The 19,818-nt window shown below is 48.0% G+C and overlaps 1 protein-coding gene and 1 non-coding gene across 2 annotated transcripts in view; one reads left to right on the top strand and one right to left on the bottom strand.

Moving 5' to 3' along the window:
• Positions 1-19,227, top strand: part of ELMOD3 (ELMO domain containing 3) — a 33,514-nt gene extending 14,287 nt beyond the window's left edge. Inside the window, exons 8-13 of the mRNA XM_055540364.1 lie at positions 382-505; positions 709-831; positions 6,107-6,237; positions 17,189-17,265; positions 17,547-17,674; positions 18,147-19,227. Coding sequence (XP_055396339.1) covers positions 382-505; positions 709-831; positions 6,107-6,237; positions 17,189-17,265; positions 17,547-17,674; positions 18,147-18,349 — 786 coding nt within the window. The 3' untranslated portion in view covers positions 18,350-19,227. The remainder of the gene's footprint in view (positions 1-381; positions 506-708; positions 832-6,106; positions 6,238-17,188; positions 17,266-17,546; positions 17,675-18,146) is intronic.
• Positions 11,688-11,760, bottom strand: TRNAG-CCC (transfer RNA glycine (anticodon CCC)). The gene has a single exon. It is a non-coding gene; the product is annotated as a tRNA-Gly (tRNA).
• Positions 19,228-19,818: the final 591 nt, after the last annotated feature.

The raw sequence follows: 19,818 nt of genomic DNA, 5'->3' as shown, positions 1-19,818 counted from the left end.
GAACCTGTCCCTGGAGATTTTTTTCTTTTTTAATCTTTATTGAATTTGTTACAATATTGCTTCTGTTTTATGTTTTGGTTTTTTGGCTTGGAGGCATGTGGGATCTTAGCTGTCCAACTAGGGCTCAAACACCCAAACCAGGACCCGCACCCCCTGCAACGGAAGGTGAAGTTCTAACCACTGAACCGCCAGGGAAGTCCCCTGGGGATTTATTAATAGCAGATGCTTCACAGCTTCTGCCCTGTTTCCCTGGCTCAGAGGCCAGCCAGTTAGTTGGGAACTATTCGTTTCTACAAGACCAGTCCTGTACTGATCCTCATGGTAAGTTCATGAAAGCAAGTGAACTCAGCACTCTGCCCACTCCTGCACCTTTCTCCCCAGAAAAGAATCCAGCCCACCATCCGAAGGACCGGGCTCGCTGCCCTCCGGCACTACCTCTTCGGGCCTCCGAAGCTCCACCAGGGCCTCCGTGAAGAAAGGGACTTGGTCTTGACCATTGCTCAGTGTGAGTGCACGGCCGCAAGGCAGAGAGAACGGTTTGTCCATCCTGTGGCTGAGACTAAACCGAGGCTCTTGCATTCACCATGTTGTGGGGAGGGCCGGGTGTGGGCATCCAGGCCGGGTCTGTCTTGGCTGTACGTTCTCTGGGAAGCACTCAGTCCTTCCCTGAGGGCCAATCCAGCAGAGCATGCGTGTGTTTTGGGGCAGGTGGCCTGGATAGCCAAGACCCCATGCACGGCCGAGTCCTGCAGACCATCTATAAGAAGCTGACTGGCTCCAAGTTTGACTGTGCCCTCCACGGAGACCACTGGGAAGACCTGGGCTTTCAGGGTAAGAGAGAGAAATGGTTCACCTCCCTGACTCCTTATTCCAAGACTAGCGTGAGAACCCAGATAGTCCTCTTCCTGTTACGCCAGCACCATGAGACGGGATATCTGGGGCAAAGCATTCCAGGAAGAGGGGACAGCAAATGCAAAGGCCCTGAAGTGAAATGTGTGTAACTCGTTTTTGAGAAAAAACAGTGGCAGAAGTGGACAAGAATAGTTCACTCGGGGCCTTGCAGGCCAGTGTAAAACATGTACTCTTAGTGGAATGGAAAGCATGGGAGTGATATGATTTAGAATCCAGTGGGTTTTTTTTTTTAATTAATTAATTAATTTAGTTGCTCAGATTCTTACTTGCAGCACGTGGAATCCTCAGTCTTCCGTGCAACACACAGGAACTTTGAGCTGTGGTATGTGGAATCTTGTTCCCTGACCAGGGTTCCAAGCCAGGCCCCCTGCATTGGGAGCTTGGAGTCTTAGCCACTGGACCACCAGGGAAGTCCTCTAGTGTTTTCTTTTTGCTCTTTTCTTTTAGTGTTGATGAAAATTGTGTTTTACATTATTTCACTTCTTGAGTGAAACAAAATTATTTCACCTGTTTTTGAATTGTCCATTTTTTTCTAAATCATATATAAAGTTACATTTATATAAAACAGGAAAACATCTTGATTTGAAAAGGAAACTTTATATGCTCAAAATTTATTTGTGCTCTGTTGGTTTTGACAGTGTGTTTAAATCCCTTTACCGTCCCTCATCTATAATATAATTGACTTGGACATGGAGAGTCACATCAGTGTTATGATTTTTCTTTCAACCATTAATTTAAATAACTCAAGAGGAGAAGGAAATTCTGTTGTATTTACCCATATGTTTACTCTATCCCTTATTCTTTCTTCCTTTCTGATCTTCTAAGATTCCTTCTTTTTTTCACTTCCTTCTGTTTCAGGAACTTCCTTTAGCCACTTTCTAAAGTAGGTCAGCCAGCATAAATCCTCTTAGCCTTCCTTCATCTGAAAATGTCTCGATTTCCCCTTTACTCCTGAAGGATGATTTCTCTGAATGTAGAATTCCAGGTTGACAGATCTTTTCTTTCATCCCTTGAAAATAAATAGGCTGCTTCCTTTTGGCTTCCATAGCTTCTGATGAGAATTCTGCTGGCACTTGAATTATTGCTTCTTGGTAGATGAGGAGTGGTTTCTCTCTCTACTTTCAAGGTCTTTTTTGCTTTCTTTTTTTCTTTTGTTTGTAGGAGTTTGACTATGGTATGTCTTAGCGGAGATTTCTTTGGGTTTATCCTATTAGGGTTTTGCTCAGTTTCTTGGATCTGTAGGTTTATGTCTTTTGCCAAATTTGGTAAATTATCAGCCATTATTGCTTTGAGTACTTTTTTCAGCCCTTCTCTTTCTCCTTTCTTGTATAATTCCAACCACACAGGTGCTAGATCTTCTGTTACTGTTCCTCTTAGTCCCGGAGGCTCTGTTCGTTTTAAGGGGATATCTGTGTAGCAGCAGCAGCTGTATAGCCCAGAGGTCTCCAAGGCGCTGTTCATTCTGTTTTGTTTTTTCTCTCTGTTGTTCAGAGTGGGCTGTTTATATTGTTCCATCTTCAAGTTCACTGGTTCTTTCCTCTGTTGTCTCTATTCAGCTGTTGAGCCCACCCAATGAGTTTTTAATTTTAGTTATTATATTTTTTGGTCCTAAAGTTTCTGTTTGGTTCTTTACATCTGATATTTCTTTACTGAGACCTGTATCAAAGGCATTTGTATAAAAGGCATTTGCCTTTTATACAAAGGCATTTGTAGGTTTCTATTGTTGCTGCAGAAAATTACCACAAATTTAGTGGCTTAAAACAATACAAGGGACTTCCCTGGCAGCTCAGCAGTTAAGGCTCTGTGCTTCCATTGCAGGGGCCACAGATTTGATCCCTGGATGGGTCCCACATGCTGTGCTGCTGCTGCTGCTGCTAAGTCACTTCAGTCATGTCCGACTCTGTGTGACCCCATAGACGGCAGCCCACCAGGCTCCCCCGTCCCTGGGATTCTCCAGGCAAGAACACCAGAGCGGGTTGCCATTTCCTTCTCCAATGCATGAAAGTGAAAAGTGAAAGTGAAGTCGCTCAGTCGTGTCCGACCCTCAGCGAACCCACGGACTGCAACCCACCAGGCTCCTCCGTCCATGGGATTTTCCAGGCAGAAGTACTGGAGTGGGGTGCCATTGCAGTACAGCCCAAAAAGAAAAAAGACCCACAGATTTACCACCTTCTAGTTCTGTAGTTGATAAGTCTGACACAGTCTCTCTGAGGCAAGATCAAGGTCACAGCAGGGCTGTATTCCTTTTTAGACTCTCCAGGAGAGAATCTATTTCCTTGCCTTTTGCACCTTCTAGAGGCCTCCCACATTCCTCCTCCTTCAAAGCCAGGAACACAGCATCTCTCAGAGCTGAATCTGTCCTCACATCCCTCTTTCTGATGCTGTGTTTCTACCTCCCTGTCACACGTTTAAGGATTTTTCTGACTACATTCAATTCAGTTCAGTTGTTTAGTCATGTCTGACTCTTTGAGACCCCATGAACTGCAGCACGCCAGGCCTCCCTATCCATCACCAAGTTCTGGAGTTTACCCAAACTCATGTCCATTGAGTCAGTGATGCCATCCAACCATCTCATCCTCTGTCGTCCCCTTCTCCTCCTGCCCTCAATCTTTCCCAGCATCAGGGTCTTTTCAAAAGAGTCAGCCTTTCGCTTCAGGTGGCCAAAGTATTGGAGTTTCAGCTTCAATATCAGTCCTTCCAATGAACACCTAGGACTGATCTCCCTTAGGATGGACTGGGTGGATCTCCTTGCAGTCCAAGGGACTGTCAAGAGCCTTCTCCAACACCACAGTTCAAAAGCATCAAATCTTCAGCACTCAGCTTTCTTTATAGTCCAACTCTTACATCCATACATGACTATTGGAAAAACCATAGCCTTGACTAGACATACCTTTGTTGGCAAAGTAATGTCTCTGCTTTTTAATATGCTATCTAGGTTGGTCATAACTTTCCTTCCAAGGAGTAACTTTCCTTCCAAGGAGTAAGCGTCTTTTAATTTCATGGCTTCAGTCACCATCTGCAGTGATTTTGGAGCCCCCAAAAATAAAGTCAGCCACTGTTTCCACTGTTTCCCCACCTATTTGCCATGAAATGATGGGACCGGATGCCATGATCTTAGTTTTCAGAATGTTGAACTTTAAGCCAACCTTTTCACTCTCCTCTTTCACTTTCATCAAGAGGCTCTTTAGTTCCTCTTCACTTTCTGCCATAAGGATGGTGTCATCTGCATATCTGAGGTTCTTGATATTTCTCCAGGCAGTCTCGATTCCAGCTTGTGCTTCTTCCAGCCCAGCGTTTCTCATGATGTACTCTGCATATAAGTTAAATAAGCAGGGTGACAATATACAGCCTTGACGTACTCCTTTTCCTATTTGGAACCAATCTGTTGTTCCATGTCCATTTCTAACTGTTGCTTCCTGACCTGCATACAGGTTTCTCAAGAGGCAGGTCAGGTGGTCTGGTATTCCCATCTCCTTCAGAATTTTCCACAGTTTATTGTGATCCACACAGTCAAAGGCTTTGGCATAGTCAATAAAGCAGAAATATATATTTTTCTTGAACTCTCTTGCTTTTTTGATGATCCAGCGGATGTTGGCAATTTGATCTCTGGTTCCTCTGCCTTTTCTAAAACCAGCTTGAACATCTGGAAGTTCACGGTTCACGTATTGGTGAAGCCGGGCTTGGAGAATTTTGAGCATTACTTTACTAGCCTCCCTGGTAGCTCAGCTGGTAAAGAATCTTCCTGCAATGCAGGAGACCCCAGTTCGACTCCTGGGTTGGGAAGATCCACTGGAGAAGGGATAGGCAACCCACTCCAGTATTCTTGGGCTTCCCTGGTGGCTCAGCTGGTAAAGAATCCACCCGCAATGCCGGAGACCTGGAATCAATCACAGGCTTGGGAAGATCCCCTGGAGAAGGGAACAGCTAACCCATTCCAGTATTCTGGCCTGGAGAATTCCATGGACTGTGTAGTCCATGGAGTCCTAAAGTGTTGGACATGACTGACTACACTGAGCCCAGCCAAATAGCGAGGGTAGTCTCCCTATCCTGATTGGCAGCCTTCATTCTGACTGTAATCTTGATTCCCCCTTGCTGTGCAGCCTTTTATTTTGTATTGGGGTATAGCCAATTAACAATGTTGTGATAGTTTCAGATGAACAGCAAAGGGACTTAGTCATACATATACACGTATCCATTCTCCCCCAAACTCCCCTCCCATCCAGGCTGCCACATAACATTGAGCAGAGTTCCCTGTGGTATACAGTAAGTCCTGTTTGGTTATCCACTTTAAATATAGCAGTGTGTACATGACCATCCCAAACTCTATCCCTTCCCCCAGCAATGTTGCTGTCTATTAATTGTCTTTCGTCATTCAACTTGAGATTTCCCTAGTTCTTGGTGTAATGAGTGATTTTTTTATTTTGTCCTAGACATTTGGGGTAGTATATAATGACACTGTGGATCTTCTTTAAATCTTCTATTGTAGCAGGCCTCCTCTGACACTGGGCAGTGGGGTAAAGGTGATGTCACCTCATTATTGCCAGGTGGGGATAGAAATCCAAGTATCCCGCTGAGCCTCCACTAGTACCACTGGCTGGGAGGGGCAGGGGTGCCTCATTGCTGTTACATGTCACCTCCCCTGACATCCCATAGAGAGAGGTGGGCTCCTTGGCACCAGGGAAGGATAAAAGTCCCTTCCCTGCATCTCTTACTGCCCTGGCAGAGCTGAGGGCCACCTCATTGCAGTCAGTCAGAGGAAGTCTAGATTCTCCACCTGGGCTGTGATCAAGGTCATTGACTCAGGGAGCAGGGATTTCACTGTTGTTGTTTGGTCACTCAGTTGTGTCGAAGTCTTTGGGACCCCATGGACTGTAGCACACCAGGTTTCCCTGTCCTTGACTGTCTCCCAGGTTTGCCCAACTTCATGTCCATTGAGTCAGTGATGCCATCCAACCATCTTATCCTCTGTCATCCCAGAGTTCTCCTTTTATCTTCAGTCTTTCCCAACGTCAGGGTCTTTTCCAATGAGGCGACTCTTCGCATCAGGTGGCCAAAATACTGGAACTTCAGCTTCAGCATCAGTCCTTCCAATGAATATTCAGGGTTGATTTCCTTTAGGATTGTCTGGTTTGATCTCCTTGCTGTCCAAGGGTTTCATTAAACTCCCTCAGTTTTCTCTTGGTTTTTGTCTTAGGAACAAATCCAGCCACAGACCTCAGAGGAGCAGGCTTCCTTGCCCTCCTGCATCTCCTGTACCTGGTGATGGACTCAAAGACTTTGCTAATGGCCCGGGAGATTCTCCGCCTGTCTCGTCATCATATCCAGGTGGGGCTTTGGTGAGAAGCCAGCAGAGAAGGCTGCGGGGCTAGGACCTGGGCACAGGGCTGTCCTGAGTAGGGGGACAGCTTCTCAGGTAGATCTCCAGTTGCTGAAGGCCTTCAGGACAGCTGAGGCGAGCAGGCATGGGCACCCGCATTCCCCTGACCTGGCTGGAGCCCGAGCTCCGCCCCTCATTAGTGTGTGTCTCAAGCCAGCACCTCAGCTGCTCAGGGCCCTGGTTTCTGCATCCAGAGAGGAGATCACGGGAACTTCAGCCATGTGGTTGGGAAAGTTCAATGTGGTAATGTACACAAGCACTGGACACAACCCTGGTGTCAGTGTTTCAGCGTACTGCCCTCCCGACTCGGGCGTGTTCTCCTGGCCCCGGGGGAGGGCGCATTCAGCCTTCACGTGCCCAGAGGAGAGGTTTTGCCTCCCAAGGCCGGGTGACAAACATTCGGCTTACGAAAGCTCAGAAGTGGCTCCTGTAACCCTCAGGTTCTGTCCAGACCTCTCTTCAGGGTTTTCCCCTGTAGTAAAGGTGGTAGTCCCTCGATTTTAGACAGCAAACTTGACCTGTTTCCTGCCATTCGTCTATCCCAGATTCATGGGGCCTGGAATTCATTCATTGACTAAACAGATATTTATTCAGCATTCCCTGTGCTAGTAATTGTTCTTGGTGCTTGGGATGCATCAGTGAGATCCATCTAGCGGGGAGAACAAGACAGTAAGTCTAATACATAAATAAATAATAGGGTATGTTAAGTGCTAAGTAGGCAAGGTTGGGAGAACATGGGCGGATTACGGTGGTTTTCGTTTGGGGTTTTTGGGTGCACTGAGTCCTCATTGCAGCATGGGGGCTTTCTCTGGTTGGGAGAACATGGGTGGATTACAGCAGTTTTTGTTTGGGGTTTTTGGCTGCACTGAGTCCTCATTGCAGCATGGGGGCTTTCTCTAGTTGCAGCACAGCCTCAGTGGTTGTAGCTTACAGGCTCTCTAGTTGCAGCACTTGGGCTTTGTTGCCTTGCGGCATATGGGACCTTAGTTCCCCAGCCAGGGATCAAACCCACTTCCATCCCCTTCATTGGAGGCAGATTCTTAACTACTGGATCACCAGGAAGTCCTGGGATTACAGTTTCCATGGGGTATTAGAGTAGCTCTCATGAGAGGGTGAGACTTAAACCACGCCTTGAAGTTGGGGGGATGGATGTTAGCCAAGCTGGTATTTAGAGGAAGAACATTCCATGCAAAGGAAGCATCGAGAGCAGAGGTTCCAGGAAGGAGTGTGTCTGGCATGGGAGGGAATGGCAGGAGGCCAGAAGGAGCAGGGAGGGCAGTGGGAAGGAGGTGATGGGGTAACAGGGACCGATGGTGTCGGACCTGATAGACTGTGATGAGGACGTTCGCTTTTACTCTGAGTCAAATGAGGGTTTTGAACAGACTGGAGTGACGGTCCAACTTACATTCTTTAATGCATCCTTCCAGCCAGTGGGTTGAGAGTGGTCTCCCATGAGGACTTTCACAATCAAGCTAGAGGTGATGGTGGTTTGGTCCAGAGTATTTTTCAGAGGAGGTAGGAAGTGATCAGATCCTGGGTATAGAATCTTGAGTGTATAGGCTGTAGAGAATACACCCAGCATATTTTTGAATGGATTGGATGCAGGTGTAAGAAAAAGAGAGGAGTCAATGGTGCTTTTTAGCTTGAGCAGCTGCAAAACCAGAGTGGCTACCAACTGAAATGGAAAAGAGCAAGTGTGGGCCGGGGGTTCCATTTGCCATATGAATTTTAGATTGAGGTTATACATTTGGGGCAGGAACCCTAGGAAGTGACAGCCCTCACGTCGGGAGCACCCGTGTCAGTGTGTCTTACTACTGGTGAGGTTAACCCGGAGCACGTGGTTAAGCTGGTAGCAGCCAGGCCTCTCCTCTGTAAAGTCACTATTTTTCCCTTTGTAAATAATCACTTGTGGGGGAATATACTTTGAACGTGAACATGTTAGTTGCTCAGCTGTGTCCAACTCTTTGCAACTCCATGGACCACAGCCCACCAGGCTCCTCTGTGCATGGGATTCTCCAGGCAAGAGTACTAGAGTGGGTAGAAGATCCCTTCTCCAAGGGATCTTCCCAACCCAGGGATTGAACCTGGGTCTTCTGCATTGCAGGCGGATTCTTTACCATTTGAGCCACCATAATTAATCACTGTCTTGGAGGATGATAGCTTGAAACTATATAAATATCCTGTTTTTCCTCAGACTTGGTTCTAATGGTGATTTTCTGTTTCCCCTCATTCCCCTTACGTTTGTTAGTTGGAATTCTTCTATAAGAAAGAGGCATCTGTGCTATTTATTTATTCAGGTACTTTTTGTATCAGATATTTATTTTTTCTATAGGTTATAATCCAGTACTATCATTATGTATTATGTATTTTGTTGCTCCAGCCATGCCCACTTTAAGAGCTCTTTCAGGTTGGTACCTGTGCCCTTTGAACATGCCCTGTCCTTTTTTGAGCACTTTCTAGATCCGAGAAGACACCCTGGCTCATGTTTTATTTTCTCTGTGTGATTCCCAGCCCTGAAACCAAACACTTCTCCACGGAGCTTTTGTTCTTTCGTTGGAGAATGGGATCTGAAAACCAAGATCTGAATGCTGGTGTTCCCACTGCCATTACCATCTCCCTGCTTCTAGGCCCTCTCAGCGGCCAGAGCTTAGGAGATATGTATGTCACTGATTCCCTCGACTCTAATAGGAATGGTCGCCAGGGGTAAGTGGACCCGCCCAGCTGCCAGTGCACTTCACAGAGAACAGGAAGTGGGGTGTAATGCTACTTGATAGAGAGGGCCTGAGAATGAGTAACCAAAGGTGAGACTTGCAGCATTTTCATCAGATCACTGTGTCTTAGGGCCTGGGCAGGCCGGCCTGTGCTGCAGACTGCTCCAGTAACCATGTTGTTGGTCATTATTACTTAATTCTCAGAACCTCAGCTTCTTCCTTTGTAACATGAGAAAATAATTCCAACCCTGTATAAAATAATTCCAACCCTGTGTAAAGTGCTAAGTACATTAGTCACTCAAGGAGTGTTAGTTATCATAGTAATTTTTGATTTCCATGAGTAAAAATACATTTTTATATACATCTTTTGGATAATATATACATATGTAATACATAACTGTGTTTTCAAAACTGTATCTGTACTTGCACGAGCATGCACAGACACACACAACACCATGCACCTATATATACAGCCATTGTAAAGTAAAGTAGATCCATTTGAATCTAAAACTCGTTGTGTGTGTTTAGTCACTCAGTTGTGTCTGACTCTTTACGGCCTCATGTACTGTAGCCTGCCAGGCTCCTCTGTCCATGGGATTCTCTAGGCAAGAATACTAGGGTGGTTTGCCATTTCCTCCTGCAGGGGATCTTCCTGACCCAGGGATCAAACCCTTATCTCTTATGTCTCCTGCATGGGCAGGTGGGTTCTTTACATCTAGCGCCACCTGGACTGCAAAAACAAATAATCACACATTTCCTATCACGTGGGAAGTTTTCTCATTTCTGATGTTCACTGAATATCTCTGTTATCTTTTGAGGAAAAAACACTCATTACATCTGATGACTTCACATTCGCCCGTCTCTTCCAGGAGACACTGGAGGAGGCAAGAGGGTACTTCATGAGGATCTGGTTCTGAGATCGATCAGGACCCACAAGTTGAGAATGTGGGTGTGTTCTGTGGTCTTCACGATGCAGGGAGGTAATGTCTGGGTCAAGTTTAAGAACCAGATCAGTTAGCTTATGAAACAGTGCAATCTCCTGCAGCGATGCTACTTCATCATACGAGTTCCAGAACTTCCTTGGTGGTCCAATGGTTAAGAATCTGCCTGCCAGTGCAGGGGACATGGGTTCAGTTCCTGGTCTGGGAAGATCCCATAAGCCACAGAGCAGCTAAGCACGTGCACTGCAACTACTAAAGCCTGCGCTCTCGAGCCCGTGCTCCACAACGAGAGAAGCCACCACAGTGAGAGGCCTGTGCGCCGCAACTAGAGAGTAGTCCCTGCTCTCCACATCTAGGGAAACCTTGTGCCCAGCGACCAGTGCAGCCAAAAATGAAAAATAATTAGAAAAGGTGTCCCGAAGGTTGAGGGGTAGCTTAGCAATAATGGACTAGCCTCTTGTTGTAGAGGCAGTGGAGAGAGACCCAGAGAGGGAAAACGGCTTGCCCAAGGTCCCACAGTTCATGAGTACTTCCTAGAAATCATCTCGGAGCTCAGTGCCTCCCTTCTGGTGGGGTATTAAGGCTCTCTTGTAAGACCTTCCTGCAGAAACAGGGAGGTCAGGGTAGAGGGTTATTGCCAGTTCAGCACCCCTCGTTTGTTTTCAAGGACAGGCTTGACTGAGGTGAGGGGGGCAGGTCCCTGGATATTCAAGGGAAGAACATGCCAGGCTGAGGGAAGAGCAGGACGAGAGAGGAAGCCCTGGGTACTCCATCTAGGTACAGACCAGCCTGACCACTTTGACTAACCTGTTCGTCATCCCTTCGCCCGCTGGCCTTTGTGCAATTTATAGTGAATTTACATTTACTCCACAATATACATGCCAGACAATAAAAGGAACAGCAGCTTAAGATAATAAGAGGGCAGGTGTAGGTGTCAGGAATCTAGATCCTAGTTCCACCTGTGGTATGATTACTTAGCTGTGATTTGAGGCAAGTCACCTATGGGCTTCCTGGGTGGCGCTAGTGGTAAAGAACCCACCTGCCAATGTAGGAGATGTAAGAGACTCGGGTTCAATCACTTGGTCTGGAAGATCCCCTAGAGAAGGGCATGGCACCCCACTTCAGTTCTTGCCCGGAGAATCCCACGGACAGAGGAGCCTAGCAGGCTACAGTCCATAAGGTCGCACAGAGTCGGACACGACTGAACGACTTAGCACAAATGCACTTACTCCCTCTGGGTATCAGTTTGCTCTTTTATGAAATAAGAGATTTGGCCTAAATGATGTTTATAGGTCTTTGAACTCTTAAGTCCTTCAGTGTCTTAAAACTTCACTTCAAGCCCTTATGAATCTTGAAAATAACAGTTTTCCAGGAGGCACACAGGCAGCCACAGTAACAGCTCAGGGACACAGCCTTGCCAGCAGCCAGTCCTAACTTTGAACTGACTTTTGATAGACCTTTGACTGCCAAGAGTAAAGAAAACCAGAGACCTAATTCAGAGGCTGAAACTACAGCTGGTAAATTTTTGGGGAGAAAGAAAGTGCATTAGTTTAAGGGCTTGGCATTCAATTTTGGAAGAACTGACCCTAAGGCCAAATACAGTTAGCCACAAGGTGGCGCTAGTAGTAAAGAACCTGCCTGCCAATACAGGAGACTTTTAAAAAAAATATTTATGTGTTCTTTAATTGGCTGCATGAGGTCTTAGTTGTGGCATGCAAACTCTTAGTTGAGGCATGTGGGATCTAGTTCCCTGACCAAGAATCAAACTTGGGTCCCCTGCATTGGGAGTGCAGAGTCTTAACCACTGGGCCACCAGGGAAATCCCAAAACAGGAGACTTAAGAGACGTGGGTTTGATCCCTAGGTCAGGAAGATTCCCCTGGAGGGGCAAATGGCAGCCCACTCCAGTATTCTTGCCTGTAGAATCCCATGGACAGAGGAGCCTGGCAGGCTACAGTCCATAGAGTCACAAAGAGTTGGACATGACTGAAGCAACTGAGCATAGCATAGTTCCCTAAGGAGAGAGCTGAGGCTTCAGGTACCTGTGATACATCCTGCTAAAGAGGAATTGGCCAGACACTACAAATGCTGGGGGACCCTGGGGCTCCGTGGAAGCATGTGATCCATGCTGTCCTGAGGAGGGGAGTGCTGCAGTTCAGATGGCGAGATGCAGGGTACATCGGGCTGATTGCTGGCAGGCAGAGAAGCAGCTCACCACAGTAGTTACTCACAGTCAGCACCTGGTGTCATCTTCCATGCCATTTCCATCTGTTATTTTATTCCGTCAACATGATGAGCCTGCAAGAGGTTGGGCAGAGATGATCCTTGGAAATCTTCGTTTCCCAGTGAAGGAACGTGAGAATCAGAGAGGTGAAATGTGTCTACACAAAGTGGGGCAGCTAGGAAGTGGTGAAGCTGGCGTGAAGACCCCCGTCTCCTGACAGCTCGCCCAGCAGCGTGCTCCTTACAGTGGGGATCTCAGCAGCCCAGCTCACAGTCACCTGAGGGAATGCAGGTGCCCAGGCCCCTCCCTCCACGGAACTGCTGAACTGGAATCTCCAGGGGGTGGTGCTGTGTTGGCAGCAGCTGCCAAAAAAAACTCCAACCGATCTGCATTTGGTCTTCCTGCTTCAGGGTTCAGAGGTGAGGCATGAAGAGAAATGAAATTTCAAATGAAGACTCAGAAGACTCTGATTCTGTCTGCTGTTCTTTTAGTCAGTTCCCAAAACACCGCCTCAGTGTAATGTTTTAGCTCAAAGCCACACTTTTCAGGTCCAAGGGAACTGCTGAAGGAAAGGAGACATTTTGCTCTGAATCCCAGTTTTTCATGGCTTTTTAGTAAGTAAGTTTTTATAAGAATGTTCCCGAGGGAATTCCCTGGTGTCCAGTGGTTAGGGCTAGTGCTTTCCCTGTGGGGGTGGGGTGGGGGCTGTGTTCAAACCCTAGTCGGGGAACTAAGGTCCCACAAGCCACACAGCCAGAAAAAAAAAAAAAAAAGATACTGTATAAAATAAAGTACTTTGAAAAACAAAAGAATGTTCCCAAGAGTGAATGAATGCTAAGTTCAGATCCTGTGTTAATTTTGTTGCTACATGTTCTCGTTGCCATATTTATCTTTAGACTGAAAGAAATCAAGGGAAGGCATGATACTACACAAGTATTGTGATAATTAAGTAGTCAATACCTGAATGTACAGATGCCCCGCTGCTGACCTCAGCTAGGGATAGTTACGAACATTTGTTAGCACCTCCTCAGGCCAGTGCTGCCCTTAGCATTTTGCTTGTGTGATCTAAATGACTCCTCAGAGCAGCTCTGTGAGGCAGGTTGTGGGCTAGTAGAAAATGTAGCCTGTGGATCATAAAAGCGGTCTCAGAGAGTTTGTGTAATGGTTGACAGATTGACTCCACCCAGCATGGCCCTCGCGTCGGGGTCCCCAGGTCTACTGCCAGGTTCATCGGTTCACTGAGAGGACTCTCAGGATTTGGCCTATAGTTGTTCTCTCAGCTGTGATTAACTGCGGCAAAAGCAAGATGAGCAGAGGGAAGAAGTGTGTGGACAAAATCCATCGGACACCAGACACAGGCTTCCAGGAGCTTCCCCTCCCTGTGTGGGCACATGGGATGCACGGACTTCCAGCAGCATCAAATTGGCCAACACGTTGAATGTTGCCAACTAGGGTCTGAAAGGTTGTTGCTGAGCCGTGAAAGATGCCGGGATTCTTAGCCTCCAAAGGAGAGGAATTCAATCCTGGGCCAGTGACGAGGCTTGATCACTCAGAGCTTTTGTGTAGTAAAGTTTTATTAAAGTATAAAAGACATAGAGAAAGTTTCTGACATAGACATCAGAAGGGGGCAGAAAGAGCGCCCCTCTGCTAGCCTTTAGCAGTATGTTATATACGTATCAGCAAGCTGTTAATTAGAGAAAGGAAATGTCTCAAAACTTAGAGTGGCACTAGGCCCCTCACCCACAACATGCATTTTGCAATAACACTGGCACAAGGTGAGTCATCCTGGGCCATTGACAGGAAGAAGAAATTGATCTTGATCTTGAAGATCAATTGATCTTGATCAATCTTCAGTTGATCTTGAAGAAAGGCAGGTTTCCAGGTAAATATATAGTTTCATTAACATAGATTAGGAGAACAATGGCATACTGGTTATTTGAACCCTTATGGGTTCTGAGTCTTAAGTGGAACTGATCTGAAGAAAGACAGTCTAGGGTAAATACATAGTTCATTAACATAGCTTAAGAAAAACATTTCCATAAAAAAATGCATCGGTTAGCTCAAGGTTTGAGAAAAGTTAAGTTCAGGTGGAACCAGGTGTCGTCATGGCAACACAGAATTTTAATAGAAACCTCCTTTTAATCTTGTATAGAGAAGGGAAAAAAATCTGACACTTATAGTGTGTTTCCTCCTGCCGCTTAAGAGAGAGGAAAAAAATGCTGACGCTTGCAGCCTGTTTCCTCCATTTGGAGACCTGTGGCCTTCCTGCCTGTTACCTCTCAGATCCTCACTAGTGATTCAGTATCTGAGGTTTCTTCTGGGGGCTGGTCATGCAGGCACCATCTGTGTGTGTGTGTGTGTGTGTGTGTTAAGTTGCTTCAGTCACGTCTGACTCTTTGTGACCCCATGAACAATAGCCTACCAGGCTCCTGTGTCCATGGGATTCTCTAAGCAAGAATACTGGAGTGGGTAGCCATTTCCTCCTCCAGGGGATCTTTCCAACCCAGGGATCAAACCCGCATCTTTTATGTCTCCTGTACTGGCAGGTGGGTTCTTTACCACTAGCACCACCTGGGAAGCCCACCATCTGTGTAGCATGTACCAGAATTCCAAAATCGGATGGAAAGCAGGTGTTCAGCATAAACCATATGGTTTGCACAAACAGATTAGATACAGTGAGTCAGCCTGGGGGAGTGGTGGGAACCTTCTTAAAATCCAGGTTCCCAGATGCCAGCCTTTGAAGCATGCTTTTCTAAGGAGGGCAGCCACAGGTCTGCGTTGTTCACTATTTTCTGCACAGCACTCAATGTATTTGTTGTTGTTGTTGTTGTTATTGCTTATTTTTGGCTGTGCTGGGTCTTCAAAGCCACGAGCGCTTTTCTCTAGTTGCTGCAGGTAGGGGCTACTCTCTGGTGGCGGTGTGCTGGCTTCTTGCTGTGGGGCTTCCCTGGTGGCTCAGATGATGAAGAATCCACCTGCAATGTAAGAGACCCAGGTTCGATCCCTGGGTCAGGAAGATCCTCTGGAGAAGGAAATGATAATCCACTCCAGTATTGTTGATTGGAGAATCCATAAACAGAAGAGCCTGGTGGGCTATAGTGCATGGAGTCGCAGAGTAGGACACCACTGAGTGACGAAGCACACACACTCTTGTGGAGCATGGGCTCTAGGCACACAGGCTTCAGTAGTTGCAGCTCCCAGGCTCTAGAGTGCAGGCTTAGTATTTGTGCTGCTCAGGCTTAGTTGCTACATAGCATGTGGGATCTTCCCAGATCAGGGATGGAACCCCTGTCCCCTGCATTGGCTGGCAGATTCTTTACCACTAAGCCTTCAGGGAAGCCCCAGCACTCAATGTTCATTTCCTTTTTGGTTTTGAGAGAAGAGAGAGCCGAGTCTCATGGAGTTTCGATGGCCTTCCTGAGGACACACAGCTCACAGATGGCCAGGCCAAGGTCTGGAATCCAGGTGTCATGGAAGACCCTGAGAAAAATCCTTGTGGAGCCAGATGACCCTCTACAGTTCAGCGTGTCCCCCAGAACTTTCTGCAGTGAAGGACACATTCTGTCTGCACTGTCCAGTGTAGCAGCTCCTAAACACGTGTGGCTGTTCAGCACTTGAAATATGGCTACTTTGACTAAGGAGTTGAATTTTTAATTTTACTTAATTTTCAACTAATTGATATTTCAGTAGCTTCATGTGGCTATTTGCTGTTGTACTGGACTGCATGGTTCTACATCATAATGTAACAGATTTTCTTTTTTGAGGAAGCAGATGGAATATGTAGATTTTGGTTCTCATTCTAAACTAAGGGACACATTGGTCTACATGTTGCTCTCAGCCAACGTCCTTGTGTGGGAACTATGGCAGAAACTAACATGTAATATTTGCAAATCCTCTGGGAAAAGCCCCTTTTCATTTGGTTGGTTTTTGTTGTTAAAGAATAGCAAAGGGGCTTCCCTGGTGGCTCAGTGGTAAAGAATCCACCGGCCAATGCAAGAGATACAGGTTCGATCCCTGGTCCAGGAAGATCCCGTATGCTGCGCAGCAACTAAGCCTGTGCTCCACAACTATAAGCTTGTGCTCTAGAGCCCGGGAGCTGCAACAGCTGAGCGCATGTGCTGCAACTACTGAAGCCCGCATGCCTAGAGCTCCATGCTCTTCAATAAGAGAAGCCACTGCAATGAGAAGCCCATGCAGTGCAACTAGAGCGTAGCCCCCACATGCTCTAACTAGAGAAAAGCCCACACAGCAATGAAGACCCAGCATAGCCAAAAATAAAATAAATAAAAATTTTTTTTTAATCTTTTATAAAAGAATAGGAAGTGGCCACTCTAAAAATACAGCATTCATGTGGACTCCACGGAGGATTCCGAGGACCTTTTTGGTGAAGCACTCTGATGGGCCCCGGCTGCCCGTCTCAGGAGTGTGACCTGCACAGCCCGTTCTCAAGCCTGTGTGTTACCAAGAGTTGGGGTGCACCCCAAGTCAAGGCTGACTCTCTGCCTACTTGTACTTCCTCTGTCAGCTTTTGGGTGAAGAGCTTATGAGCAGTCAAATAACCAGAAGCCTACAGAAGGGAGAAGAGATTTTAAGAACCTACAGAGTTGGTTAGATAACTGCACCTCACCCCTCCTATGTCCATCCAACCCCAGGGGGTGATGCGGTCCACAGGCAGCACATGGGACAGGTCTGATGAAGGCCAAGGAGAGCTGGTGGGGTGGGATGTTGAAGAGGCTGAGAACTAGCAACGAGGTTTGTGCACCAGCTTTGGAGTGCACTGACCTCAGTAGGAATCCTGGTTCAGTGCTTTAGGAAAGTTACTTTAGGTCATTAGGCCTCAGTTTCCTCATCTGTAAAATGTGAATATTACGGTGAAGATTAAGTGTAAGCATTAATAATGCCAGCTGTTTGCCTCTGGCTGTGCTTGTTGTCATCTCCTGAGGGCCAGACTAGATTATGGGCAACGGGAAGCACAGAAGCTGAGAGCCTGGAATGCCACTGACCTGGTACCCCGTCCATTCCAGCAATTCCCCTTCTGTTTGATGTCTGTGAATATCACGCGTATCGCCATCCAGGCCTTAAGAGAGGAGTGTCTCTCCAGGTGAGTCCTCACGCTGCTCACTGCCCTGGCTGTCAGAGCGTGGTTCCCTCACCCGACCACCTCATCCCCCCACCATCTTATCCCCCCAGCTCTCTTCTAAACCTTCTGGCTCCGGGGAACCTGGACAGACTACCCCTGCACCAGCCTCCCAACCCACCCCTCCTCCTCAACCCTGACCTTAGATGTGAAGGCTGCCCCGAGAAGGGCTCCCCGGGGGACAGGGTAAAGGCGCCCTCAGGTGTCTGTGCACTGCTGAGCGCATGCCCATCCTTGTCCTGCAGGGAGTGTAACCGGCAGCAGAAAGTGATCCCCGTGGTGAATAGCTTCTATGCCGCCACCTTCCTCCGCCTGGCGCACGTCTGGAGGACACAGCACAAGACCATCTCAGACTCAGGCTTTGTCCTCAAGGGTACGCTCGCTCTTCTCAGGGTGCCTAGCTCCTGCACTCCTAGTGTCCCTGAGTTCAGGGACTCCAGGGTGGTTGATCGACTGGTTTTGGCCGGCTTCTCTTCCCCCCAATTCCCATTCATACCTTTTCAAGTTTCTGCTTCCCCAAGTCTCCATCATCCCAAGTCTCCATCACCCTACCCTTGGGAGCCTGCTGCTCTCTTCCCTTTCTCGCCAAACACCTCTGGTTACCATATTTTCTGAATCAAAAGATGGGCCCAACTTTTGGCTCAGTTAGACTGACTATTCAAAATTGAGATTGTCCGGACAGGGTAGAGTATGTGGCCCCTGTGCCCAAGTCTGGTGTCTTGGTTCCCCTCTCTGGTGAGCTCTCCATCTTAGAAAACCCCTTCCCCCTTCTCTCCAGAGCCTCTGGGTTGTGCATCCCGGAGCCCCTCCCCTAGCCTTCTGTTCCCCAATCCTCTCTGTTTCAGATTTGGAGATGTCAGCCAAGAAGAGCCCCAGACGGCTGCTCAAAACCCTGGAGACCTACTTGGCTGGAGTGTCAAAGGGACAGGCCTCCCTGTTGGGGACACAGAAGTGCTCTGGGCCACAAGCCCCTCACTCCAAGGATCTCACTTTCACAGGCGTGTGTGACCTGCCATCACACTCGTCAGAAGGCACATGGCTGATCTGACCAACCCCAGTGGCCACCAGCCAGGAAGCCTTGGAGGGGCCTTCAGAGGGCCGGACCCTGGCTGGGCCTCACCGGAAGGGATGTAGGAAGCCCCTGGGGCTGGTGGGTGGAGCCAAGGGCCCTCACCTGCTTGAGACATCAAGGGCCATTGGATTAGACTCACTCTCTGGAGCCCTGCTTTCAGGGCGAGAACTGTGCTATATTACTAGTTGGGCAACAGCTTCCGTAGTCGGATTCCAGGTAATATCAGTGACAGTGAATGGATCATCAGGTGGGAGAACGCATATGCATGTTCCACACAGTCCTCCATCAAAGATGCTCCCAAGTAGAAGCGCCAAAACCTGGCAGTGGGTCTTTCAGGCCCTGGGGTCCACAGGACAGGGACCAGACCGGGACTAAGTAGTTAGAATGTGAAGGGAGAGGGTAGTCGCGGCAGCAGCCGACGGGGCGGTGTGAGCCAGAGAGTGCTTGCCTTTTCTGGTCTGGCGCTCACCCCACCCTCATCTCTCCCCATTCCTCCTCCCACTGTTTGTGATAGGGAACCAGACCCGCAGCTGGGCTCCCCCCATGGAGGCTGCACATGTCCCATCAGGGCTGGTTTTCTGGCCTGGTTGAAGGAAGGAGGAAATTCACACACCAGCAGTTTTTGAATAAAATAATTCTACGTTTAGGATCTCAAGTGTTTTCCTTCCAGACACACTTTGCACCGTCCTGTGGCTGTTACCCCAGGGTTCCCCGTTAGAGCCAGGACTCTAGCCGGTTGTTGTTGTTGGCACCGGTCACAGGCCCCAGGAGAGGCCACTGTGCCCTGGCCACACTCCTGCCGAATTCACAGTCCATCCAGCCTCATCCAGCTGCACTTAACAGACCCAGAGACTCTGCACACTAGCCATTGGTCGAGGTGGCCCTGGCTGTTCTTAAGGGTGACTGTTATGAGGCATCCACACAGGGTTTTTCCTGCATTTGCTTCTGGGGAAGCTACTTGTCGCTTTTCACTCGCAAAGGGCTTTGGAGCTAGGGAACAGGGGCCAGGCGAGAGTCCCACCTGGCTTCTCTCCTATCCTCTGACCTCCCCCAAGTAGAGTCATGGAAGATAGCTGTCCAGCCCCGCAGGCATCTCCAAGTCTGACCGGGTGCAGGGGGACCCATCACAAAGGTGAAGATGACAGACGGCCACCCGAGTATGGAAGGAACCCGTCAGCAGGATGCCTCAAGGGTAGCGCTGGTAAAGGGTCTGCTGTTTGCTTTGTGTCATCTTTGCCTGACCTGAACTAATCCTGTGCCCTCCTCCTCAGTCCTGACCAGCAGAGATGGCAGCAGAGAGATTACTGGGCCTAGTGGGCTTAGAATGTAACCCTCCCCCAACCCCATGCCAACTGTGGAATGTCAAGTTTAGTGATTCCTGCAGATTCCATTCCCTTGCTCTGAGACCTGGAGGCCAACTCAACAGACCTGGACTGTTAGTGCTC

Source organism: Bubalus kerabau, chromosome 11, assembly GCF_029407905.1.
Source record: "Bubalus kerabau isolate K-KA32 ecotype Philippines breed swamp buffalo chromosome 11, PCC_UOA_SB_1v2, whole genome shotgun sequence".
NCBI lineage: Eukaryota > Metazoa > Chordata > Mammalia > Artiodactyla > Bovidae > Bubalus > Bubalus kerabau.
Note: the sequence above shows the minus strand (reverse complement) of the source record. Positions and strands in the feature narration are given on the sequence as shown.